This window comes from Rhinatrema bivittatum, chromosome 4 (genome assembly GCF_901001135.1).
Source record: "Rhinatrema bivittatum chromosome 4, aRhiBiv1.1, whole genome shotgun sequence".
In the NCBI taxonomy this organism is placed as follows: Eukaryota; Metazoa; Chordata; class Amphibia; order Gymnophiona; family Rhinatrematidae; genus Rhinatrema; species Rhinatrema bivittatum.
The window spans coordinates 185093418-185120997 of record NC_042618.1 but is presented as its reverse complement, the minus strand read 5'-3'; the positions used below and the strand labels follow the sequence as shown (position 1 = coordinate 185120997).

General features: G+C 46.3%; 1 protein-coding gene across 1 annotated transcript in view; it reads left to right on the top strand.

Moving 5' to 3' along the window:
* The window catches only part of HELZ (helicase with zinc finger), a 639316-nt gene that overhangs the window by 103161 nt on the left and 508575 nt on the right, over nt 1–27580 (top strand). Inside the window, 2 exon segments of the mRNA XM_029599344.1 lie at nt 10405–10441; nt 21116–21240. Of these exon segments, the coding sequence (XP_029455204.1) occupies nt 10405–10441; nt 21116–21240 (162 nt within the window).

Below are 27580 nucleotides of genomic sequence, written 5' to 3'. Positions count from 1 at the left end.
AGAATGAGAATCTGCTATGGGAGAAGTTCAAGATGAATGCACTCCACATTATTCTTCCCGTCGTTCAACGCAGGGATGGATATGCGCATCCCAGTTCATTCTGCACATTGGAATTTCCTTTGCTTCATGGTGGTGGAGTCTCACTATCAGTACTGAGTCCTCTCCTCTAGCTTCTCAGCGGCATCAAGAGTCTTCATGAAGTGCTTAGCAGGGGTGGCGGTGGCGGCGTATCTGTCACTGAGGCATGTGTGTCTTCCCGTGTTTGTATGATTGTCTTCTCCCGGACATTTAAGACTGTCTTCTGAGACAAACCTGTCACGAGCCAGTCATCCTCTTTTAGTCCCTGGGATTCTTCATCAATTATCCCAAGTCAAATCATCCTTTCTCAACAAATCAAGTTCATTGGGGCTTGGATTGATTCTCTGTTAGAAAAAGAGTTCTTCCTTCCCGAGAGGGCCCTTTGCGGGCCTTAGCCCGTGAGCTCTCATGACATCCTCAAACTCCAGCTCAGTCCATTCTGGAGGTACTAGGCCAAATGACTGCAGCAGTTTTCAGTAGTGCCTCTCACTGTTTCAACATGAGGTCTCAACTGAAATGGGAATAGCTAACTCAGCTCCTGGCTCACCCAGTGATTAATAACCAGTGCAATGAAGCCATCTCTTGGCTGGTGGACAAATCTTGTGGAGGTGGAGTCTCCTCTGCTCCTCACATGACCACCGAGTGTTGGGGGGTACACATCAGCCCCACTCAAACTCGGAGAATGTTGTCTGTGTCAGAGCATCTGCTTCATATCAGCTTGTTGGAACTGAGAGCAATTTGACATGCTGAAAGAAGTTTTTTCGTCTTCTCCAAGGGATGAGAATTCTGATCCAAACAGTCAATTAGCGATGTTCTGTGTCAGTAAGCAGGTTGGCACGGGATCATTGATGCTTCATCAGGAAACCTGCTTCAAGCAGCCTATCTCCCAGGCATTGTGAACATGCTAGCAGACCTACTCAGTTGAATCTTTCTTTCTCATGAATGGGCACTGGATCAGTAAATGGCAAACATGCTGTTCATCCTCTGGGGCCGTCCCTCACGACCTGTTTGTGTTGGAGAGTAACAGAAAAGTCAGGAAATTTTGTTCAGTTCATTAAAGCAAGGGGAAAGGCTCTTTACACACTAGACTTCAAAAGGGCACTGGCCTATTATTTAAAGAGAACACAACCACATCATCAGGCCTTTCAGCTGTTTGTGTTGTATGATCTTTATAGACTGGGGATAGCAGTTGCTAAACGTACCATCTCCAAGTGCCTAGAAGACTGTATTGCGCATTGTTATGCACTAGCTGCCCTTCAGATTACGAACTCTGTCAAGACTTATCAAATCGGAGTCATTCTGCTTCACCTCAGACCTGCCTCTGTAGAAGACATCTGCAAAGCTGCATCTTGGTCGCCTGTTCACATCTTCACACTACTGTCTGGACGATCTTTCAAAAAATGTAATTTTGGACAAGCAGTTTTGCACAGCCTGTTCTCCCAGTAGTCCATTTTCCACAGGGCAGCTGGGTTGCTTTTTCACTAAGTGCTCTGCAATGCAACACTCAGCTTGGCACTTCCCACATGACATGGTTAATTCAGCCCTCCTTGTTGACAGAGAAAAGCATGTTTGCTTACTGTAAATGGTGTTCTCCGTAGACAGTAGGATGAATTTGCCATGCTAATACCCTCCTGCCTCTTGGAGAGTTGACTACCTCGCTAAAGTTAAGATACAAATGGACTGAAGAGCTCCTTAGTTATGTGTGTGGGAACTCCAACACATATTCAGAGTAAAAAAGCTCTACTGAGCTAGAGAGAAGGGTCCATTCGGTGCTGTTGGATGACGTCACCCAGGTGTCATAGCTATTTCATCCTGCTATCTACCATTTATGGTAAGCAAATGTGACTTTGTCATAAAAGTCCTAAAGTTATTTTGAAGGGGAAAATTTTGTTTCTGGAAATAACTAACTCAGGACATTATAACATAATTTGTTTAAACTAGCCTCAATGCCCAATAGAGCCAAAACATTGAAATTCTCTGAGGGAATTTTATAAAGATATGACGTGCTTCTTAAGTTCTCATTTAAATAAAATAGGACTAGAAAACTTATGTTTTACAGGACAGAGCTGAATGATGATTTATTACACAGCCTGAAGGGCTGATCTCTCTATTGAAGAGCAGAAGTAGTTACTTGGGCATTGATACACTAATCTACCAGATTTCCTGCAAAAGTTTACTACAGATGCAAATAAGCTCTGTAGCAAACTTTTGTAAGAAACGTAGCTGTGGGGCACAGCAGAAAAAAATAACCACACCTCAATGAGATGTAGTTATCTTTTTTGTGAAAACCGAGCTGTGAAGACATCTTTGCTCCCAAGTTTTTGCTGAATTCTGAATTAATGAGCTGCTTTGCATGATATTGGTGTGTGGTGTGTTTGCATATGAAACCCCATTTGGGAAAACAATTTGCACCTTAGTACATTGGCCTCTTGGTCTGGTTTCCTAATACCCACTCTTATCCATCTTGTAGTGATTTACCTCGTGAAAATGGAAGTAGTTACTGTACGAGTGTTGTTATTCAGTAAGGATGTGCATTTGTTTAAAACGAAACTGCAAAAATGCGACAAATAAGGCTAATTCATTTCATTTGGGGGCCCCAAAATGAATTGGGGGACCCTGCGAATGAAACAAATCTTATTTGTTTGTTTTGTTTTTAAACTAATGATTTTGCCCTAGGTCTAGGCCCGAAGCAGGGGCTTCGCCTAGGACATAGGCTGAGGCCCAAAGCAGGGGCTGTGGCCTCAGCTCAAGTGCGATGCTAGGAACTCGGCGGAGGCACAGGCTGACACTAGGCTTTGGCCAAGACCCCCAAAAATTAAACAAAAAGCACAAAAACTTAACTTATCCGTCGGATATCCGACAAAGGCTGGGTCCCAATGCTGGTGCCTAGGCCTGGTCCTGACACCGGGGCCTCGGTCTGGACCCAGGAACGATGCCGCGACCCGACCTGGTGGCCGAGTCCCGATACCGTTGCCTTGGCTGGGGCCCAAACCCAGGCCCGACGCTGGGGCCTCGACTGGGGCTCAGATCCAGGCCTGATGCCGCAGCCCGACCCGGAAGCCGGGTCCTGATTCCAGGGCCCAGACCCAGGCCTGACGCCGCAATCCGACCCAGAGGCCGGGTGCTGACGCTGGTGCCTTGACCTAAACCCAGGCCTGATGCCATGACCCGCCAGGGCTTGGAACCAGTCCTGATGCTGCAACCCGACCCGGAAACCACGTCCTGATGCCAGGGCCCGGACCCAGGCTTGATGCCATGATTTGACCTGGCAGCCGGGTCCCGATGCTGGGGGCTTCAGCCTGCACCCAGGCCCGATACTGTGGCCTCCCCTAGGGCATAGGCCGAGGCCCAAAGCAGGGGCTTTGGCCTAGGCCTGAGTGCAATGCTGGGGCCTCGGTGGAGGCTCGAGCTGACGCTGGGGCCTTGGCTGAAACCCCAAACAATTAAATAAAACAAAAATTTACATTATCCGCTGGGTATTAGACAAGGGCTGGGTCCTGACGCTGGGTCCTAGGCTGGGGTATGGACCCAGGCCTGACGTCGGGGCCTCTGCCCAGACCCGACACTGGGGCCTTGGCCAGAAGGCCGAGGCCCGATGCCTGGGCCTCAGCCCAGGGTCAGGCCTAGGCCTTAGAGCCTCTTCTTGGTCCTCTTTGTTCTTTGCACTTGCAAGCCAAATGACGCTGTCTGCTGGCGTTGTGCCCGAGTTAACTAGGCCTAGGCTGAGGCCGGGGGGGATTCTGGCCCAAGGCATTTTTTCAGATGGGAGGTCCTGGGAGGCCTTGTTTTCATTTTTTGGCTTTTTGGGGGTTTTTTTGTTTGATTTGTTTTTTTCTCATGAATGAAAATGAATTAAACAATCCACAAACCAAAATTTATGGGGAAAAAAACCTCCCAAAAACAAAACAAAAACTAATTTTTTTCTCTTGTGCATCCCTACTATTCAGCACTTCCCAGCAGATAGCTCAGCTTTCTACTGTGTCAAGATCTTTGATTGTAGTGTGTACAAAAATGGTTTTCTAGTCCTAAGAAAGATTTAACTTTTCTTAGAAATATTTTTAAGCAGACTGAATATAAAACTATGTAAGCGGAATGAAGAGAGGTTATTTGGACATTAACTTAATTGATGGCTCTTATGATAAAAGAAAAGGTATCTTACTAAAGTTGACTTTGTGGTCTGGTTATATAGTATGTCTGCTGTATAACTTCCAGTCTGGACTAAGTTTTTACTTTTTAACATTCCAAGTACTTAATGTGGGTTGTAAAACTTTAGTTACTCAATTGTTGGAGATATGGCAAGAAGGAACACAAGGAGATTTTCATAGACCAATTTTACTAGGCAGTAACTGCATCCAAAAAGATAGGTTGAGCACGTTTTGACCAGTTGGTACTGCTGTAGAAAAACACATGTTCAAATTGCAAATCTTTGTTACACAGCATGGAGAGACAGCATAAAAGGTAAAGTCCATTATGCAAATAATTATGTAGTTAAAAATGCACTGCCTATTACTCGGACAAAATGAACATAAGACAAAATCTGAAGTTAAGGCCTTGCTGAAATCAGTAGTGGTGAATGAAAAACTTGTGGTTTTGAATTACTATCATTATTCAGCTGTTCATCTGAATATTTATCATGGTGTGGAGTTTAGTGAATTGTAATCTAAGATCACGTATACAGGTTGCAAAAATCTGTTTAACTTAGTGGAGTCCACAGTTGTAATGGGGTCTGCTGTTTTTTTCCATCTCAGTTTGTATACAGTCTCAGATTATGAGCCAGTAAGCTTAACCTGACAATACTCAGATGATAGGTGGAAGTTTAGAATCATTTCTGAAATGACAGTCTTTTACTCATCTTTTAAGGAGGATCATCACAAGGATTGTTTTCTCAAGTTTCTCTCTTTAGGAGTAAAAGGTGATTAAAGCAACTAGGATCTGAAAAAGTGGTTTAAAGGCACTCAGTATTTCTTGTCCTTCTCTCCAATCACACTGCTAATCATTGGATGTCACTTGAAAACACCAGATTGGTTGCTAGGGGGGTATAAAGTAGAAGTCAGTGTGAAGGAAAGGGGAAACTGAGAGAATGTCTGTCTTTTTCATAGTGACAAGTTAATATGAATTTTTTTTTTTTTTAATGACGTGGGACTTCTTGTTTTGAAGTGTGATATTAGCAGTCCTTTATTTTAAGAATATTTCATGGCAGATATTAATTTCGTTGCACATAAAGAAATTTTAGTTTCAGGGAATAACCATCATTGCATGAGATAATTAAAGCCTGTTTAAGTTTCATTTAATTCAGTAAGAAATCAGTCTGTTCATTTGCTTAAGACTGTGGGATTGAATATCCAACACTTAACTAAACATATTGGGGCAGATATTTAAAAAAAAAAAAGCTGAGCTCCTAAATTTCGGCCTCTAAATTAGGGTCCTAAGTTAGGAACCTAGTTTCAGTCGAATGCAGGTACCTAAGTTTTCAGCTGAAAATTCACATACATTTAGAAGCTTAACAGGTAGGCTCCTAAATTTTAGGCCTGCTATTTATTTGCCTAGATTTAGCTTCCTAAATTAGGTGCCTAGTTCTGAAAATCAGTGCTAAGCTCCTAACTTTCAGGCCGATACAGTACAGTGCACTCCGATGGAGCGCACTGTTAGCCTGCCATTGAATGCGCGTTTTCCCTTACCCCTTATTCAGTAAGGGGAGGAAAACACGCCTACCCAAAGGTAGGCGCTAGTTTCTGCCGGCACCGGGAAAGTGCACAGAAAAGCAGTAAAAACTGCTTTTCTGTGCACCCTCCGACTTAATATCATAGCGATATTAAGTCGGAGGTCCCGAAGAGTAAAAAAAAGTTAAAAAAAAAAAAAAATTTAAATGGGCCGGCGGTTGTCGGGCCGAAAACCGGATGCTCAATTTTGCCGGCGTCCGGTTTCCGAGCCTGTGGCTGTCAGCGGGCTCGAGAACCGACGCCGGCAAAATTGAGCGTCGGCTGTCAAACCCGCTGACAGCCACCGCTCTGGGCTAAAAGGAGGCGCAATGGACGCGCTAGTGTCCCTAGCACCTCCTTTTGCCCCGTTTCTACCACACTACCTAATTTGAATACTGAATCGCGCGCGCCGGCGAGTGGGCGTTCGTCCGCTCTCCCGCGGACTTTACTGAATCAGCCTGTTTGTTTCCCTGCCTTAACTCCACCTATGTAGTGACCCACTTTTTAGGATCCTAAATTTAGGATCCTAATGAAACCAGGGGCCAAAATTTAGGCACTCAGCCCTAATAAATTTTGAAAAGGGCTAATTTAAGAGCCTAACTCCAAACGTTAGGAACCTAAACTCTTTGAAAATTGGCTCCTTATGTTTTCATTTCTAGTTTGGAAACTAAGATATAATGCTGAAAAATTCAGAGTTGTGCATTTAGGTTGGAAAAGCACAAGGGAGCAGTATAGTATGGTGGTGAAGATTTTCTCTGCTCAGAACGGAGAGTGGGGATCTTGGGCAACAGCAAAAGCCAGAAAGATGCTTGGATGCATAGGGAGTGGAACAGCCAGCAGGAAAAAGAGGTGGTATTGCTTTGGAGAGACCTCATTTAGAGTACTTTGGTCAATTCTGGAGACCGCATCTTCAAACGGATACAAACCAAATAGAGTCTCTCAGAGGACAGCTATTAAAATGATCCATGGTCGTCATTAAGCATATGGCAACAGACTTAAAAGTCTAAACATGTTTGCTAAGCATTCGAGTGGGATATGCAACTCTGCCAGCAAATGGAGGAGTAAAAGCTATAATAGACCCACCCCCAACATCAGCCCACCAGTATTCTCCGATGCCAGCAGATGGTGGACATGCATTTTCCTTTAGGAGATTGCCTGTGAGTAAAAAAAAAAAAAAAAAAAAAGAAAGAAGTTGGAAAGGAGCTGTATATGTAGTACTGCTTGCCTCCAGAGGTGATACCATGCGGTCCCTCCCTCAGTAGAGTGCCTCAGTCCGGTAGCCTTGACTTACAATGGACCTAAATTCCAAATAGTGGTTGCAGGCTGAGAGAGGCTCAGCGGTGAAGGCTTTAGCCCTCTCCCCCTACATCCAGGATCCCTTCTTACCTTCATCCAGATAGGGCTGAGCTCAGGTAAAACTTTTTTGACAAAAAAAAAAAAAAAATTCAGCCACAGGAAGACAGCATCAGAAGGGACTGTTTTCTTGGCATTCAGTTGTCCCGTCCATATCTCTGGGGAGTTCTGTGAGGTGAGGAGAGAGGGCAGGCATATGGTGGGTTGAGCAGCCGTTTGGCTAGGCCCCGCTTCCAGGCTTCTCCCATGTGGGCGCGCAATGGACCGTGGGGAACGTTTGCATGCTTTTTTGCTTTAGACCGTTGGCGCGTGCTTGCGCGTCCAGGTGTGCGCCTATTTTTGTTTGTGTGTGGAATTGGGCATTCTTCCTTCTGCATGCACATCTTGTGTTCCCAATTTAGGCATCGGTCCTGGGCACTCAGGCTGAGGTAGATCTTAAATAAGTACGCCAGATTTTATAAGATACGTGCGGCTGCGCAAAAAATCAGCAGCCTGTGCGTGCCGAGCCGCGCTGCCTGCCTCTGTTCCCTCCGAGGCCGCTCCGAAATCGGAGCGGCCTCAGAGGGAACTTTCCTTCCGCGTCCCCCCATCTTCCCCTATCTACCCCACCCCCCCAGCCCTACCTAAATCCCCCCCCCCCCACCTTTGTTGTGCAAGTTACGCCTGCTTGAAGCAGGCGTAACTTGCGTGTGCCACCTCGGCATCCCCCGGCACAGGCCGCAGTGCCGGGGGACTCGGGACCGCCCTCCCAGCCCGCCCCCAAACCGTCACCATGCCCCTGGACCCGCCCCGGACCGCCCCCTGACATGCCCCCGGACACGCCCCCTCCCACCCCTTTTACAAAGCCCCGGGACTTACGCACGTCCCGGGGCTTTGCGCATGCTGGCGGCCTATGCGCGAGTGCCCTGTGCGCGTAAGGCTTTTACAATCTAGCCCAATGTGTGTCCAGTAGGAGAGTGGCCTGGGTGCATCAGTTTGTACGCACATTTTTTGTGTGTACATATTAGGCATGTTTGTATGTGCAGGAAAGCTATGCTTGAGCCTTCATTGGACTGTGCGCTTATAGTATGGTGCCCACATTAGAGCCATTCAGCTGGAGCTTTATTAAACCTGTGTCAGCGCTGCCTGGATGCTTGGGAAAATGTGCCTCCTTCTGATTTTACTGACGATGGTCCATCTCCTTGGTCTGAGGGGAGTGAGGCCGAGGGAGACACTACAAGGGTGTCTCCTCCTCTGATTAGTCCACGGGTCCTCAGGATACACTGGCATGTAGGATGTCTTGTTCAGGCCTATGGGGCCTGGAATAGACCCAGCCTCCTTTTCCTGGGTGAAAGTTTTCCAAGGATTGCAGAAATTTTTACAGGGCTGGTCTGCTGAAGCAGCAGTTCCTACTAAGTTGGATCCAGGCACTCTGAGTGGTCCTCCGCTTATTTCCACAGTCAAGCGCAGTGTGGTCTGACAGAGCTTGATTGTAGGCTGATACCAATGATGACAGTGGGGGCTCCTGGTGAGGAAGGGGATATTCCCCCAGATTTGGAGCCCTATAGAACTCTTCTACGTTTCTTTCAAAGAGATGAGTTGCAGGGTCTCAGACCTTGAAGATCCTCGGAGTGGCTGGGCCTGACTCCCTGGGGACGCCGAAGAAGGACCCTATTTTGGTTACCCTGCGCAAGGCTTCTTGTTTCTTTTCCCTCTTGGATGAGATTCAGGAGTTGATTGATCTGGAATGGCATGTGCCAGAAGTGCCTTTAAAGGAGGTAGTGTCTCAGTGGGTCTGTATCCCTTTTGTTGCTGGAAAGGGATGCAAGGCAAACTAACCTCAGACGTCTTTGCCCTCATTTGGTGTGAGGGCCTGCTGTATGCATATTCTCCAGTTCCACTTGTCACGAAGACTTTGTTGAAGCTGACATAAGGACTATAATTTTCATAGTCCATTTTGGCTGAGACAGATTTGTTCCCAATTCTGCAGGAAATGTCCATCAGGGTTCTGATCAGCATGAGGAATTCCCCAAATCTCATCACTCAAGATCAAGGTCAGTTGTGCTGTTCCAACAATCAGGTCCATGGTTCTCATAACCTGGATGTTGAGAGGGTAATTGCATCCCCTGGATCTTGCAGAGGATGTGTAGGGACCTTCATTTTCATTTTGCGTGCAAATAAAAATATTAGAATCAAAAAAGGTTACTGATTTATTTTTTGTTTTAACATTGAAATTCCCAGGCAAAATAAAATAAAAACTGAAAATGAAATTCTCTAAGGATGTGTTTCGTGTTCTGTTTGCTTCAAGGAAGGAGTTCACAAGGAAGTCCTATGGACTGAAATGGAGGAGGTTTGCTTTGTGGTCTGTCTCTTTTTCTTGGTCCACACAAAAACTGCTTGATTACCTTTTACATTTGTCTGACTCACGAGTCAAGACCAACTCAGTAAGGGTTCTCCTCACTAAACTTGGCACTTTACCAACATATGGCTGGTAGAATCCTCTCTGGTTGTCTCCTCTCTGGTTCATGTGGGGCCTGCGTCATTTGAAGCCTCTCATTGATGGACTCTCTACCTGGGTAACATCAAGCTAGGTTGAGAGAACATTGTACAAATCTCATCGTTGTGTGAGTTTCCTCACTCCGAAGGATATCACATTTTCACAAGCGTGTACTGTTCTATTCGTATGTCTCACTCTGCATGTCAAAGTGGCCCCTAACCCCTACACTACTACCTGAACCTCACCTCTAGTTACTAGATGGGCCTCCTATAGTAGCATAAACAGCTGCTTACTATGGTGCCACCCCCCAGAGGTGCGCTCTCTCTCTCTCCCTCCTCCTTCCCTCTCGCCTCTCTCCTCTCCTCCCCTTCCCTCTCACATCTCAGGCCCCTCCCCAGCCTAAAAATGCCCAAAACACAATTTGTGAAAAAAATCGCAATTTGCGTTATGGGCATATTGCACAGCTTAACCCCAATGAAAAAGGCGTAGTTATTTTTGGTGTTAAAATTGTGCGATATCATGCATTATGGCTTCACAAAGTGCGAAGCCAGCCCACTTTTACAAAAATCTCGCCCCCGACTCCTCCCCTTTAAAAAATTACCATTGTACCAAGTGTTATGGTGCTTTTCGCATATGTTAAGGCATTTTTTGCATGCGAAAACACGCAATCGAAAACGCCATAAGGCGAGTTGGAAAATAACCCCCTAAATCCTATAGGCCGGCAAGCATCATGCAGACTAGCAATAAAAACTAAAATAATGACATTTGAATAACTGATGCTTTTTTTTTCATTTTCAGAAAAACTATGATCAAGCAGATGAAGACTGTAGGCATGGTATGTTGAAATTCTTAAACTTACTTGTGATTTGAAGACTAATATTGTTGATGCTACTTTTTTTTTTTTTTTTTTTAGTCCACAGTTTCCTCCTGCTTCAGTTAAGTTGGAACAAGGTTTGGATCTGGCACCATGAGCCTTGATTCGTAGTTACCCGGGGATTTATTCCTTCATTTTTATATCCGTTCACAGATCACTTTTAGTCTTGCCATTTCAGTGTCAGTCCTCAGCTGAGGGCCATGCACCAGGGCTCTTTCTAGAACCCTGCCTTCATGTACCCTAAATTCGGCCACTAGATGTCTTCATAGTGTGATGAGTATGACTCCCTCTCCTTGGGGGCACTGTGAGCATTGCCTCTGCAGCATCCCCAGCTTTCCCAAGGAGTGGAAGACTTGAGCACTGCCACCGAGCCATCAGACTAGCCTTACAGTACTAATTTTTTATGCTTTTTTGTTAAACTAAAAGGATAGTTTCCGAAACAAGTATAATTCCATTCTTGAAATCTCTTGGAAAGCACAAGATGGAATGAATCTAACTAGAAATCTGGGGTAGAGCAGTGTTTGTATTGGTCAACCATAAAATGATTGGCACAGACACTAAAGTGTCAGGATTGTGATATACTTGTGGCCTGTATGATGAGGATGTCTTATGTTCTGAACAATACACAGTTCTTGGGGAATGACCTAGTTCTGTCCTATCTAACTATTGTTCTGTGGAGAGTGAAGTTTAAGGATTATATAATTCTTGTCCTCTCACTCAATCTCTTGCATAGGGAATTAAAGGACACTGCATTTCCTATTTCCTTTGACCACCATCCTGGAGTTAGTTAAGATACTGAGCACATCATCCTTCTCTTCTGCAGGAATAAATGTTCATATGATACTCTTTAAAAGAGGCAGGCAAGTCCTTGCTTATCCATATCTTACCTCTAGCTCTCAGGTAGTTTGATTCCAGGAAGGGGGTGCAAAGGACCCTAGTACTGGAAAGGAGAGAGAAAATTGTTTTTTATTCAAGGTGGTTAGCTAATTCCTCCAAGCACTATGCATCAATAAACATTACTGTTCCTGTCTAGAGAAATGTTAACAAGTACATTATTATAGAAATTTTATACTAATAAAACACAAAACACAAAATCATTTATTTTAAACTTATAAGAACATAAGAAATTGCCATACTGGGTCAGACCAACAGTCCATCAAGCCCAGTATCATATTTCCAACAGAGGCCAATCCAGGCTACAAGAACCTGGCAAGTACCCAAACAGTAACTAGATCCCATGCTACTGATGCCAGTAATAACAGTGGCTATTCCCAGTACGTACCAGGATCAGTCCAGACAGCTGGGTTATGCCTCCCCTCCAGCAGATGGAGTCAGAGAGAAAACTGAAAGCACCCCCTAGATATACTGGTGTGCCTCCTGCGGTCCTTCAGTATATTCTCTGACTCCAGCAGATTGAGAGGCATAACCTGCGGTTCTGGTCTGGTCAGTTTCTCGGTACTGGGAAATAGAAAAAAAAAAAAAAAGGGGAGACAAGGGACAAGATCAATTGGTTCGTCTTTTCTGTCCTCTGTCTGCCTGTTTGTCTCTGTTAGTTTGTCTTGCGCTGCGAGTTTGTAGTTCAGTGTGGGGCAGGCTCGGAGGGTAATACCCTCCTCTTATTCCCGGGATAGAGTGTCCGTGTGGCTGGGGGAGAGCTTAACGGTGGGCCGGTCACCCTCCCCCCCCAATACCAGGGATTTGACCCTGAAGGGGGTTTAAAAAAAAAAAAAAAAAAAAAAGTTAAACTGAAGAGTCATTTAAGACCTGTTGGGGACAGGCAGTAAGCTCCCCTGCTTAACCCCGAATAAAAAGCCTGCCCGTGCCTTTCGGACCCCGGAGGGGGTGGCTAGTTCACCCGGCGCGCGTTCGCGTTCCGAATTTCTCCTCACCAGATTTTTGGCGCCTTTTTCGACGACAGTACAGGGCTCCCTCTTAGGATGCCGCGATCCTCGGCTTGCCGGACATGTGGGGAGGCGGGGGCGCGACTCTCCCGAGAGGGTCTCTGCCCCCGATGTATTCCCGGGGGTGAGGGACCCTCGGGGGGGCCGAGCGCTGCCCGCAGCCGCTCTCCTCGCCCCTCTGCGTCGCGGCACAGCAGCGCCTCCGGCAGCCGGTCTTCGGCCCCTCCTCCCTCGGGGAGGAGTGCGGTGGCCATCTTGGCCACGCGGCAGGATGATTTTTCAGCATCGGAGGAGGAGAACTCCCCTCCTCCCTCGCCGGACGCACGCAGCCCGCGCTCCCAGCCCGATGTGGGGTCTCCTCGAGGCCCCCCCTCGTCGGATGCCCCGAAGAAAGGTTTAAAAAGGTCAGTGCCGTTTTCGTCGGATTTTGTGCTTTTAATGCACAAGGCGTTTTTACAGGCAGAATCCGGCTAGGAGCCGGAGGTGCCCCCTCCCCCGAAGGTGCCCAAAACGACTTCCTTGCCCCGGGGGAGTCCGCCGGGGGTGGGGTCTGCCGGGGCTACGGCTCCCCGCCCGCGGGGGGGAGGAGCTGAGGACCTGAGCGATACAGGGGCCGCTCCAGAGTCCCTGGGGGCTCCGGATTTGCTGACGGCGGACGAGCAGGGGTCCGTAGAGGGGGATGACCCTCAGGTGCTCCGTTTGTTTGCTAAGGAGGAGTTAAGTGCCCTTATTCTCCACGTGCTGCAGGAGCTGGAATTAACGACGCCGCCTCAGGAGGCGGACTCGTCCACGGGGGATATCGCGATGGCAGGGCTTCGGGCCCCCCCTCAGACTTTTCCTTTCCATCACAAGGTCTTGCAGATTGTCTCGAAGGAATGGGAACTGCCAGAGGCTTCCCTGCGTGTGAATCGAGCCATGGATTCGGCCATAGATTCGGCTGTCACGGCTGTGGTCAAGCATACGACTGTCCCCGTGACGGGGGGTATAGCATTGAAGGACCTCCAAGACCGCAAGCTTGAGGTCTTATTGAAGCGTATTTTTGATGTGGCGGCACTGGGGGTCCGAGCGGCGGCTTGCAGCAGCCTTGTGCAGAGGGCCAACCTCCGCTGGGTTCAGCAGCTGCTGACCATGCAGGAGCTCCCTCCGGGCGAGGCTGAGCAGTCAAATTGTGTTGAAGCAGTGGTCGCTTATACAGCGGATGCCTTGTATGACTTGTTGCGCACATCGGCTCGCATTATGTCCTCGGCGGTCTCAGCCAGGAGGTTGCTGTGGCTCCGTCGTTGGTCGGCGGATGCCACCTCCAAGGCAAGGTTAGGTTCCTTCCCCTTCAAGGGCAAGTTGCTGTTTGGCGAGGAGCTGGATCAGCTCATTAAGGACCTGGGTGACAACAAAGTTTACAAGCTGCCGGAGGATAAGCCTCGGCAACCTCGGGCGTTTGGTAACGCCAGGGCTCGCTTTCGGGGGCAAAGGCGTTTCCGTGGGGGAAGAGGGGGTTCCTTTTCCCAGCGGCAGCAGGCGACGAGATCCCAGGCCTGGTCGTCGTCTTCCTTTCGCGGCAGGAGGCCTCTACGCGGAGGCTCCTCCCAAGGTTTTGCTGCCATCAAGCCCGCACAATGAAGGTGCGCGGGCCCACTCCTCCGTTCCCGTTATCGGAGGCCGGCTGTCCCGGTTCTGGGAGGAGTGGGTCAAAATTACTTCGGATCAATGGGTTCTCGACGTGGTTCGGTACGGCTACGAGTTGGATTTTGTACGTCCCCTCCGGGATCTCTTTATGGTATCGCTGTGCGGCCCGGTAGAAAAACAAGTAGCTATAGCCCAAACGGTCGCTCATCTACAGGCTCTGGGGGCGGTGGTTCCGGTTCCGCGGGACCAGCTTCGGACGGGTCGGTATTCCATATACTTCCTGGTTCCCAAGAAGGAGGGCACCTTCCGACCCATTCTGGATCTCAAAGGAGTAAACAAGGCGTTGCGTGTGCCTCGCTTCCGAATGGAGACCCTCCGGTCTGTTATTGCGGCCGTCCACAAGGGAGAATTTTTGGCTTCTTTGGACCTGACAGAGGCCTATCTACACATCGGAATAAGAGAACGGCATCAAAGGTACTTGAGGTTCATGGTGATGGGGGACCACTACCAGTTTTGCGCCCTCCCCTTCGGGTTGGCCACCGCGCCGAGGGTGTTCACCAAAGTTCTCGTGGTGGTAGCGGCTTCCCTCCGCCGGCAAGGCGTCCTTGTGCATCCTTATCTCGACGATTGGCTCATTCGAGCGAAGTTGCATGCGGCCTGCACCCGGGCGGTCTCCTTAGTGGTTCACCAGCTGCAGGAGTTGGGTTGGGTAGTCAACTTCGCGAAGAGCAGACTCGAACCGACCCAACAGCTGGAGTTCCTGGGAGCTCGGTTCGACACCTTGGTGGGCAAGGTTTTTCTTCCGCAGCAAAGCATGCTCAATCTCATGACTCAGGTACGGCGCCTGTTGGAGCTCGAGATTCCCACGGTCTGGGATTATTTACAAGTCATTGGTCATATGGTGTCTACTATGGAAATGGTACAATGGGCTTTTGCGCATATGCGTCCGTTACAAAGGGCACTTCTGTCTCGGTGGGATCCCCGCTCGGAGGAGTACGGGATAGAATTGCCTTTGCTGGAGCCGGCTCGCTCCAGTCTCTCTTGGTGGTTGACTCCAGATAATCTCCTACAGGGGGTGGACCTCGAACCCCCGTCTTGGTTGGTGGTGACAACGGATGCCAGCCTGTCGGGCTGGGGAGCGGTCTGCCAGTCCCGTGCAGTCCAGGGCACCTGGTCAGCACTCCAAGCGACTTGGTCCATCAACCGATTGGAGACCAGAGCGGTCCGCCTGGCCTTGCGTTGCCTCCTGCCACTGGTACGCGGACGAGCAGTAAGAGTTCTGTCGGACAATGCGACCACAGTGGCGTACATAAATCGACAAGGAGGCACGAAAAGCCGAGCAGTAGCGACAGAGGCGGCGCTGTTGATGTCCTGGGCGGAAAGGCACATAGAGCGTCTCGCGGCCACCCACATTGCCGGCGTGGACAACGTGCAGGCGGATTACCTCAGCCGGCAGCACCTAGATCCAGGAGAATGGGAGATCTCGTCGGAGGCGATGGCTCTCATCACGCGGCGTTGGGGGACCCCGCGCTTGGACCTCATGGCGACCCGTCGGAATGCAAAGGCGGTTCACTTCTTCAGCCGGAGGAGAGAGCACGCGTCAGAAGGGGTGGACGCGCTGGTCCTTCCGTGGCCTCGTCACATCCTTCTTTATGTGTTTCCTCCGTGGCCTCTGGTAGGGAAAGTGCTAAGACGCATAGAGTCCCATCACGGTCCGGTGATTCTCGTGGCTCCGGAATGGCCGCGGCGTCCGTGGTTCGCGGATCTGGTCAACTTGGCAGTCGACGGACCACTGCGTCTCGGGCATCTTCCCAATCTTCTTCGTCAGGGTCCAGTATTTTTCGATCTGGCGGATCATTTTTGTCTGGCGGCTTGGCTTATGAAAGGAAGCAGTTGAAGAAGAGAGGTTATTCGGATGCGGTGGTGTCTACTCTCCTTCAGGCGCGTCGGTCTTCCACTACACTCGCCTACACGAGGGTTTGGAAGGTCTTCCATGATTGGTGTGACACGGCGGGTGTCTCGACCAGACGTTCGTCCGTGGCGGATATCCTTATGTTTTTACAGGATGGCCTGAAGAAGGGGTTGGCGTATAATTCGCTGCGAGTTCAGGTGGCGGCTCTGGGCTGCTTGAGGGGTAAGGTCGAAGGCTCTTCCCTTGCGAGTCATCCAGATGTGGCACGGTTTTTGCGAGGGGTTAGAAACTTGCGTCCTCCCGTCAGGCTTCCCTGTCCGTCTTGGAACTTGAACTTGGTACTCCGTGGTTTGTGTGCGGCTCCATTTGAACCTATCAAGGCGGCTTCCTTAAAGGATCTGACTCTCAAGACGATTTTTCTTGTGGCCATTTCTTCGGCTCGCTGGGTTTCGGAGCTTCAGGCTCTCTCTTGTAGAGAACCTTTTTTGCGCATCTCGGCGTCGGGAGTTTCTCTACGAACTGTTCCTTCCTTCTTGCCTAAGGTGGTCTCCACGTTTCATGTCAACCAGACGGTGGAATTGCCTTCCTTTTCGGACGAGGACCTCCAGTCTTCTCAAGGTAGGGATTTGAGACGTCTCGATGTTCGACGGATTCTTTTGCGCTATTTGGAAGTTACCAACGAATTTCGAAAGTCGGATCACCTTTTCGTGTTGTGGAACGGTCCCAGGAAGGGGCTTCCAGCACGCTGGTTAAAGGGTGCTATTGCGTCTACGTATGTTGCCTGTGGTAAGCTGGTTCCCACTGGGCTAAAGGCTCATTCTCTGCGTTCTCAGGCAACTTCGTGGGCGGAGAATCACTTGGTCTCTTGTCAAGAGATTTGCAGGGCGGCCACGTGGAAATCCTGGCATACTTTTTCCAGGCATTATCGACTTGATGTCCGTGGCCCTCTTACAGAGTCCTTTGGGAGCAGTGTGATTCGAGCGGGACTCTCAGGGTCCCACCCCAGTTAAGGCGGCTCGGGTACATCCCAGCTGTCTGGACTGATCCTGGTATGTACTGGGAAAGGAAAATTAGGTTCTTACCTTTGCTAATTTTCGTTCCAGTAGTACCATGGATCAGTCCAGACGCCCGCCCTTGGTGCTTCTGGGAGTCCGCTCGTATTCTATCGTTTCCATTGCAGTTTTTTGTCTTGTGTCGGTCGCCACAGTGTCATGGGGCCGGTTGCCATTTTATAGTGTTCTTGTTGTACACTTGTGGTGTCCTGTTTGTTGTTTCTGGTTTTTACCTGTTTTCCAGGATGTGGCTACTTGATCTGGTCACTGTTTAAAAAAAAAAAAAAAAAAAATTTTGTGGGGGGACTTTGTGTGTAGTGCTTAAGTCATTCCTTCTGCTTTGATATCACATATACTGAAGGACCGCAGGAGGCACACCAGTATATCTAGGGGGTGCTTTCAGTTTTCTCTCTGACTCCATCTGCTGGAGGGGAGGCATAACCCAGCTGTCTGGACTGATCCATGGTACTACTGGAACGAAAATTAGCAAAGGTAAGAACCTAATTTTCCTTTCCCTAAGTCAGCTTGATTAATAGCAGTTAATGGACTTTTCCTCCAACAACTTATGCAAACCTTTTTTAAACCCAGCTACACTAACCACACTAACCACATCCTCTGGCAACATATTCCAAAACTTAATTGTGCGTTGAGTGAAAAATAATTTTCTCCGAATAACCAATTCACATTTACCCGTTCTAGAACACCCATGATTTTAAAGACCTCTATCATATCCACCCTCAGCTGTCTCTTCTCCAAGCTGAACAGCCCTAACCTTTCCTCATAGGGGAGCTGTTCCTTTCCCTTTATCATTTTGGTTGCCCTTCTCTGTACTTTCTCCACTGCAACTATATCTTTTTTGAGATGCATCGACCAGAATTGTAGTACTCAAGGTACTGTCTCACCGTAGAGCGATACAGAGGCATTATGACATTTTCCGTTTTATTCACCACTTCCTTCCTAATAATTCCTTACATTCTGTTTGCTTTTTTGACTGCCACAGCACATTGAGCCTACGATTTCAATGTATTATCCACTATGACGCCTAGATCTTTTTCCTGGGTGCTAGCTCTTAATATAGAACTTAACATTGTGTAACTACATCATGGAATATTTTTCTCTATATGCATCACCGTGCACTTGTCCACATTAAATTTCATCTGCCATTTGGATGCTCAATCTTCCAATCTCGCAAGGTCCTCCTACATTTTATCACAATCCGCTTGTGATTTCACTACTTTAATTAATTTTGTATCATCTGCAAATTTGATTACCTCACTTGTCGTATTCCTTTCTAGATCATTTATAAATATATTGAAAAGCACTGGTCAAAGTACAGATCCCTGAGGCACTCCACTGTTTACCCTTTTCCATTGAGAAAATTGACCATTTAATCCTACTTTCTTAACCAGTTTGTAATCCATAAAAGGACATGCCTCCTATCCCATGACTTTTTAGTTTTCTTAGAAGCCTCTCATGAGAGACTTTGTCAAACGCCTTCTGAAAATCCAAATATACTATATCTACCAGTTCACCTTTATCCACATGTTTATTAACCCCTTCAAAAAAATGAAGCAGATTTGTGAGGCAAGACTTCACTTGGGTAAATCCATGCTGACTGTGTCCATTAAACCATGTCTTTCTATATGCTCTGTGATTTTGATCTTTAGAAGTTTCCACTATTTTTTCCGGCACTGAAGTCAGGCTAACTGATCTGTAGTTTCCTGGATCACCGCTGGAGCCCTTTTTAAATATTGGGGTTACGTTGGCTACCCTCCAGTCTTCAGGTACAATGGATGATTTTAATGATAGGTTACAAATTTTAACTAATAGATCTGAAGTTTCATTTTTGAGTTCCTTCCGAACCATCCAGTCCAGCTGATTTGCTACTCTTTAGTTTGTTAATCTGGCCTACTACATCTTCCAGGTTCACAGTGATTTGGTTCAGTTCATCTGACTCATCACACTTGAAGCCATCTCCGGAACTGGTATCTCCTCAAAATTCTCATTAGTAAACACAGAAGCAAAGAATTCATTTAGTCTTTGTGCAATAGCCTTATCTTCCCTAAGAGCCCCTTTAACCCCTCGGTCATCTAACGGTCCAACCGACTTTCTCACAGGTTTCTTGCTTTGGATATTTTATGAAATTTTCAGCATTCTTCCTCATTCCTTGTATGATATGGATTCATTTGTATGCTACACTGGACTAGAATCCTATGTATCTGTCTGAGGAGGGCTTTTCATTTGTATGTTGTGTTAAAATTCAGAATCAAAACAATTTTTGAAGACAAAAGATCATTAGTCACATTAATTACAAATAGGCTTTAATTCTGGTTAACTTCCACTTCCATTTATACTCTAAAGTAGTGATTCCCAACTATTTTTGTGTTGCAGCACACCTGGCACAGGGTTCACTTCATTTTGGCACACCATCACCTTCACCATCCTCACCACCGCTTCTCTTTCCTCAGCATTGAAACCACTTTTTCTTCCCTTTCCCCTGGCTTCACCTTCTTTCCCATCCTTTTCCCTTCACCCCCCTTTGGTATGATCATCATCCCTTTCATTCTCCCTCCACACCTCCTGGCATCATTATCATCATCCTCTTTCCTCTCCCTCCACCCTTCTCTCCCCTGACGTAATCATCATCATCTCTACTCCCACTCCCTGGCAACATCATTATATTCCCTCCTCCTCTCCCTCTATTTCGCTTCTTATCCTCAACCTCCTGGCATTGTAATCACTTTCTCTTCCCTTTTCCTGGACATCATCATTCTCTTCCCTTCTCCCTCTCTCCACCTTCTTTGGCATAATCATCATTCCCTTTTTTCCCCCCTTCCTTCTCCATCCACCCCTCTCCCCCCACCTCCTAGCATCATCACTTTCCCTTTCCTTCCCTGTCTAACACTGACCTGGCATCATTACCTATCTTATCCTGTCCCTTCACCGTCCAAGGCACATTCAGCTGTTCCTTCTTCCTCCCTGCCCTGGAACTGGCAGAAGTGTGAGCAGCACTTATCTGATATTGCTTCTTCCTCCTGTGCCGGCTTCCTTCTGAAGTCCAAACTGCACAGAGCCAGTAGCTCTGGCAAGACTGCAAGGCCTTGTGCAGTTTGCATTGCAGAGTAAAGTCAGTAGAAGGGCAAGCAGGAGCAGCTGCAGATAAGCCCTGCTCTCTGACCCCCCCCCCCCCCCCACCTTCTGGCATGAGGGCATCCTGCCGGCCAGGAGGGAAAGAAAAAATGAAGACTGCAACTACGGCACACTGGTTAGGAAATGCACTAAAGTAATTTATACTCAGACATGCAAAACTAATAAATTGTATCACAAATTGTCATGATTTCGGCAGCATTATATCTTTAGATCCCCCTGTAATTAATTTTTTACAAAGGATCACTGAAGGCTCTATTCAGTTAAGGAAATTGGGAGGTTGGGAGGGAAATGTTTGCTAGTTAGGATGCAAAGAAAAAGCATTTTCCATTTTTACCTGGTGAGTACTGAGATTTGCCATGTTAACATTTGGAATGCTGCCTGGAGCACAGTAAATACAATAGCTTTATTGCTTACAAGATTTTGTGTACAATTATTGTCCAGTGTGCTCATTATGCACATTCATGCCAAATGTAAAAGCACACACCACAAAGAGAAAAAAAATGTAAAAGTTTACTTTCTTTTAGTGCAGCTTCGCCTCTTAACTGCCCAGCTGCCTTTGTTGCTCACTTATTCTTGTAACAAATTTCCAAATGATTGGAATGCATCTGTGTTATCTGTCTCCTAGCAGGTTTTTGTTAACTATTTGTAGATGTTTCCATTTTCTAGGGAGAAAACGTTTTTTTTTTGTTATTGTTTGTTGTGGTTTTGAATGACAGTGTTTCAAGAATGCTGAAGGGAAGGTGAAAATTTTCAGTCTGGCACATGCTATAGATATTCCACAGGGCTGACATACTATAGGCTTTAGAAGCTAATAAGTATTCTGGAAAGCAATGCATTTATAGTCTAAATTTAAATAGACATATAAAACCTGTCCATTATGCATTGACTGTGTATATAGTTTGTCTTGTGCGATGGTTTCTTGATTAACTTCGAAGTATTTATTTCATATAAGAGTGTCTGGCATTTTTCCAGTAGTGTTACTTTTTTTTAATTGCAGTTCTGGGAGAGGGACTGGCGAAGGGAGATGGCTCTTTCCATGCAGTGCTTTGCTGTATGCACCTGGAAGGGAAACTGAAAACTGTATCAAATGTTCTTTCTAAATCACTGGTGGGGGAATCATTGGTAAGTTGCTTTAGTTCTCTATATGCACTGAAAAAGTACAGTGTACAGTACCCATTGTGGCTTAGGATGCCTTATATTGGGGACAACTCTGGAGATCTAAAGGTCACCTGTAGCGTTTGTTTCTTGTTTCATGTTTTACTCCTTGATAAGTATGACTAAAGTAGAGGTTAGTACTCAGGAAGGGTGATGAGTGTTGGAAGGGAATTGTTGTTTGCCACATTGATGATGATATCTTATTGACTACCCACAAACCTGGATTAGAAGTAGCACTTGAGGAAACTGCATGCATCCTACTACCAGTCACAGAATGTCAGAGAGTTATCTATCCTGTACATGGTAGGAGATATGATAGTTAAACTGGGAAGACACAGGAGGTAAGTTAGAATAGTTTTATATTGAGAATTAGGTGGGGTGGGAGCAAGTAAGGAGCTGTGCCTTGTAGAAGAGGATAGAGAGAAAATAATAATTTTTTACTACAAAATAACATAAAAATAATGCAATAGAAAAAATGTGTTAGATGTTTGTAAGCATAATAATGTGTTTAGATTCTCTTCCATAAAAAGGATATTTTATAGCTTTTACCAATGTTTTGGAACCAATGCATTCATTTCAGATATCAGTATTTTGAAATCACTTGCCTGTGGGTAGTCCATTAGGAACAAAAGGCAATACCTGTGTATGGACATTTTCATTCTACATAGGTTTAAATTGTATGTGTAGACTTTCTTTCTAAACCTTGCACCCATGATTATCATAGGTGTCAGGAAACGTAGCTCAGTCTTCATTATAAAAGCATATATTTCTCTTTATTTATTTATTTGTTTATTTAAATTACTTATTCCGCTACTTCCAAAGAATATGTTCGGCATGGATTACAATTGAATATCCACAATAAAGTAATACAATAAAAACACTACATAAGCATAAAATAAACATATAAAACAAATATATATAAAACAAAATATACATGTGCAAAATTGTAAAATTTGGGTCAAGCTGCTTCACCAAAATACCTCAACAAACAACGTCTTCAAGTCCTTTCTGAATCTTTAAATCCTGTTCCTGCTGAAGCGCAACTGGCAATTTGTTCCATTCAGCAACTGCTGCTGAAGAAAACGCTCTTGCCCACATTTGAGCCCCACTAAATGTATACAGTTCTAATATTATTTTGTTTTTATTTTTGAAAGGATTAGATTAAAGTTTTAATTGTTTGTCCATTTTGTTTTTTCATTTCATAATTCTTCACATTTAGTATGTTTGTCTCTCTTATTGCTAGGCATCCTCTCTATAATATGAAATTAGTGTAAACCATGTGTTATGATCTATACCATTCTGCATTGTTCAGTGCCCAGTATTATGCTCTTATGCCTCTTCTCCACCCCTCCATACATATGTACTAAATTCACAACTTTCTTTATCTTCCTTGTGCCTTTGCAAAGAAAAAGTAGAATGTCAAAGGGAAATAAGGCATGTCAATCTTCACCAGTGGGTTTTGGACTTTTGCCATCAGATGGAGACTGAGCAAAAGCTGATGTCACGGCTACATAGTCCTGCCCCGACATCAGCTCACCAGTATTCTCTTGTCTCCAGCAGATGGTGGTCATGTATTTCCCTACAGGGAATTGCCTGTGAATAAAAGGTAAAGAAAGAAAAGAAGAACATAAAATAAGAACATAAGAAGTTGTCATACTGGGTCATACCATGGGTCCATCAAGCCCAGTATTCTATTTCCAACAGTGGCCAATCCAGGTTACAAGTACCTGGCAAGTACCTAAACATTAAATAGATCCCATGGCTACTAATTCTGGTAATAGCAGTGGCTATTCCCTAAGTCAGGTTGATTAGTAGCAGTTAATGGACTTCTCTTCTAAGAACTTGTCAAAACCTTTTTTAAACCCAGCTACACTAACTGCACTAACCACATCCTCTGACAATAAATTGTCAGTTTTCCTACTGGATCTGTTTCCTCAGCGTTTGGCCTTCCCTCTCATGTCTCTGGAGAGTTTTGTGAGGTGTGGAGGTAGTTCAGGCATGGCGAGTTGAGCAGCCTTTTGACTAGGTTCCATTCTTAGACTTCTCCCTATTTGAAACGTAGTAGGCCATGATGGTGATTTCACACATTTTTTTACTGTATGCCGTTGGCACGCGCATGGCGTCTATTGCTGACTGTGCATCCGAAATTGGGCGTCCTTTCTGGATGCACACATTGGGCGCCTAACTCGCGCGTTCCTTTGTGAGTGTGTGTACCTGGATGCCCGGTTTGTGCATCTAGTTTGGGCAGGCATACTATACGCATGTACCTGAATGCACATTTTTTGTGTGTCTCATTTTGAAACGCGGCTTTTATGCACAGGAACCTGACCGTACTTTTTTGTATGTCTAGCTGGGTGCATACCTATTCCTGACTGAGCACTTTACAACCATGGTGCCTGCGACGAAAAAGTCTAGGTGCGGATCTGTTTGTGCTACGTGCCACATCAGGGCGATACAGACAGAGATTTCTTTAAGCCTGTGACAGCACTGCCTGGATGCTTGTGGGGATTTACCTCCTTCAGATTTTGCCAACTATAGTCCATCTCCTCAGTCTGATGAGAGTGGGACCGAGGGCGACATGTTACAGGTGTCCACTTCTTCAGTTGATGCATGGGCTGACTCCTCAGGGGAAACTTGCTCTCAGGATGTCAGTTTCAGGCTTATTGGGCCTGAAATAGACTGACTTCCTTTTCCTTGGTGGAATTTTTCCAGGGATTACAGATCTTTCTGCAGGGGTTGTCATTTGAGCCGACATTACCTACTAGTTTAGGTCCGTGCACTCAGAGTTCTCCTGTACCTGTTACCATAGTCAAGTGCTGTAATGCATCATGGCCTGGCAAGACTCACATGCAGGTGGGTCAAGACACTGATGATGATAGGGTGGCTCTCCTGTTGAGGAAAGGGAGATTCCCTCAGATTTAGAGCCACATAGAACTCTTCTCCATTTCTTTCATAGAGATGAGTTGCTGAGCTTGATCTCTCAGACTTTGAAGACACTCGGAGTGGCTGGACTGACTCTTTGGGGTGCAGTAGAAGGACCCCATTTTGGTCACACTACACAAGGGTTCATGTTTCTTTCTCCTCCTGGATATGATTCAAGAGTTATTTGATCTGGAATGGAGTGCACCAGAGTCTTCCTTTAAAGCCTTGTCGGATATAAACCCCTTGGATCTGCAGGCCAGAGAGCAGTTGCATTTCCCTAAGGTGGATTCCTTGGTGTGTTCTGTCATGAAACAAACCACCATCCCGGAAGAGAGAGGTGCAGCTCTGAAGGATGCTCATGATAGAAGAACTGAGGCTGTCCCAAAGCAAGCCTTTGAGGCAGTGGCAATGAACTTACAAATTGCTTCTTGTTGTACCCTGGTAACTCAGGTTACCTTGCATCTTTTTCAAGAATCTGGCAGTGCCGATTCCAATAATGGACACATGGTAGAGCTGGGGGCTGCCTTCTTAGCTGCTGTGGGCTGTGACCTGTTTTGCACAGCTGCCAGAGTCATTGCTTCCATTATTGTGGCCAGGCGATAACTGTGACTGCACAACTGGTTGGTAGATACTATTTCAAAGTCCAATCTTACCAAGCTGCCCTTCAAGGGTTTGCTTTTATTTGCAATAAATTGGAAAAAATGGCAAGTAAATGGGGGAAAACCCTGGTCCCTCGCTTGCCAGAGGACAAGAAGCCAGTTTTCTGGACTTCTCAGGTGATTGGCTGCTCTCGAGACTACCAGTGTTTTTGACCTTATAGGAGAGGTTTTTCCCAGAGATTCTGCCCCTTCCGCAGATCTCAGTTTTTTCACCCCGAAGATCTCAAAAGGATGCAGGCTCTGGAAGTGGAGCCCCTAGATCTTCTCAATAATGATTTGCGGGCTCACTTGTTGGTGCAGGAGATGGGTGGCTGCCTATCTCATTTTTATCACGGGTGGGTCCAGATTACTTTGGATCGATGGTCCTCGAAGTGGTCCGGGACGGGGTATGCTCTAGAGATTCTTCACTTTCCTCCAGGTGCCTTTATGATAAGTTCTACTGTAAAGCCACTGTGGCTGCATTTCTGTTTAATGGTAACCGATGTGATGTTATTAATGAATGTCGGTATATAAAAACGTCGAATAAATAAATAAAATAAATGATATCTCCATGCAACTCCTCTCAGAAGAAGGTAGAAGTGGAAGCTACATTATAAAAGCTGTTGGAGCTGAAAGGTGTGATTCCCATTCCTGAATCACAGTAAAATACAGGCCATTATTCCATTTATTTTGCTGTGCCCATACTAGATCTGAAGGGCATTGACCATCTTTTACGAGTTACACATTTCAGGATGGAAATGGCAGTACGAGCGGATTCACATTGAGGCACCCCCCCCCCCCCCCCCCCCCCCCCCCGCATCTGATTGGGCTTTCCTTTCTGCAGTAGGTCTGTTAAAGGAGCAGTCAGGCTTGCGAATTGAGGAATAAATTTCCGATAATATTACGCTAAGCCCAAAAAAGCTTGGGCTTGTTTTTTTGTTCTGGGAACAGAAAATTCTATAATAGTGCCCACCTTTGGACCAGGGGTTTTATCATCCCATTCCCCACGACTTGTCCTAGGTATTTATTTATTTTATTTATTTATTTAACAACTTTTAACATACCGACGTTCGTAGGGCACATCATGCCGGTTTACAAATAACTAAAGCAGACAGAAATTACAATGAACATGGGAGGGGTGAGGGGAGCAGGCAAGAAAGGGGAAAAAGGGGGGGGGGGGGTAAGAGTATCAGAGGAAAAGTGCAGAAAGGCAAGAAGTGAGAGGAATAAACAAAAGGAATGGTTAGAAATATAGAAAAAAAACATATCTGCATTGAAATTCTTAAGTGACAAAATAAGGCGAGGTACATATTTACAAAACGTTTCGTTAGCTCAGCTGTATGGCGGAAGGCATATAGTAGAGAGGAAAGAAGGATGGGGGGCGAGAAAGGCACCTAGGGGGGCATAGGGTATAATGTTGGGGGGGGGGGGGGCAGAGGGGGTAATGCCAGGGTAAAAGGATAGAGAATGAGAGTTAGGTAAGATATATGATGGAGGATGGCAGCAGATATTTAACCTCCTGCTGTCCCAGAGTGCATTTCTTTGGATTCGCCTTCAATCCTGCTCACCTCAAGGCATCAAGGATAGCCTCTAGATACTACGTGCTTCACCCATGTTTTCGAATATTTGACCACATCATCCAGATAGGCCGTGGCATACTCCCAGTGAGGCCGCAACACAATATTCATAAGACATTGAAATACTTGAGGAGCCCCATGAACCCCAAATGAGAGTACCTTAAATTGATAGAGACCTTGGGGAGTGATAAACACTGTGCTTTCTTTAGATGTTTCTTCCAAAGGTGTCTGCCAATATTCTTTTGTTAGATCTAGGGTTGACAATTATCCAGCCCCCCCCCCCCCCCCAATTGCTCCAAAAGATTGTCGATACGTGTCATGGGGTATGCGTCAAACTGGGAGTTAGCATTAACTTGTCAAAAATCTATACAAAAACGTATGGAGCCATCTGACTTCAGTACTAACACAACCGGACTAGCCCATTCACTGGTGGACTATTCGAGTACTCCTAATTTAAGTATCTCTTCGATCTGTTCCTTTATTTCCTGTCTCTTGGCCTCGAGGATCCTATAGGGTATGGTAACAATGGTATGCTGCACCAATTTGGTCTGACCTGGTATGGAGGAAAACACATCACCAGCCCTGTTCACCAGATCCTCCAATTCTTCTTTTTGTTTGTTGGACAGGTTTTCTCCCAACCTAACCTGCTCAGAGTTCTGCAGGTTCCCCACCTCAGGGCCTAGTTCTTCCTCTTCTTCCCCATAAGTGACTAATAAAGAATCCCTTTCTTTCCAGGGTTTTAAAATGTTGACATGGTAAACTTGGGTCCGCTCTCGTCCCTGCCAGACCTCATAATCCACCTTCTCGAACCATTTCTTTATTACAAATGGCCCTTTCCATTTAGCCAATAGCTTATTTGGTGAGGTGGGCACTAAGACTAGCACTTTTTCCCCAGGTTGGAAGACCCTTTCCCTGCCCCCACCCCCCCCTTGTCATAATAAAGTCTCTGTTTTTCCTGCGCTTGCAGCAAATTAGCTTGAGCCATCTGTGCTATCTTCCGCAAATGGCTCCTTAGTTCACTAACATAACTGATTACGTTTACTTCCCAGATCTCTTTAACCATATCCAATACCCCTCTTGGTTGTCTTCCATACATTAATTCAAAGGGTGAGAACCCTGTAGAGGTTTGAGGTACCTCCCGGGCTGCGAAAAGTATGAGAGGAACTACCT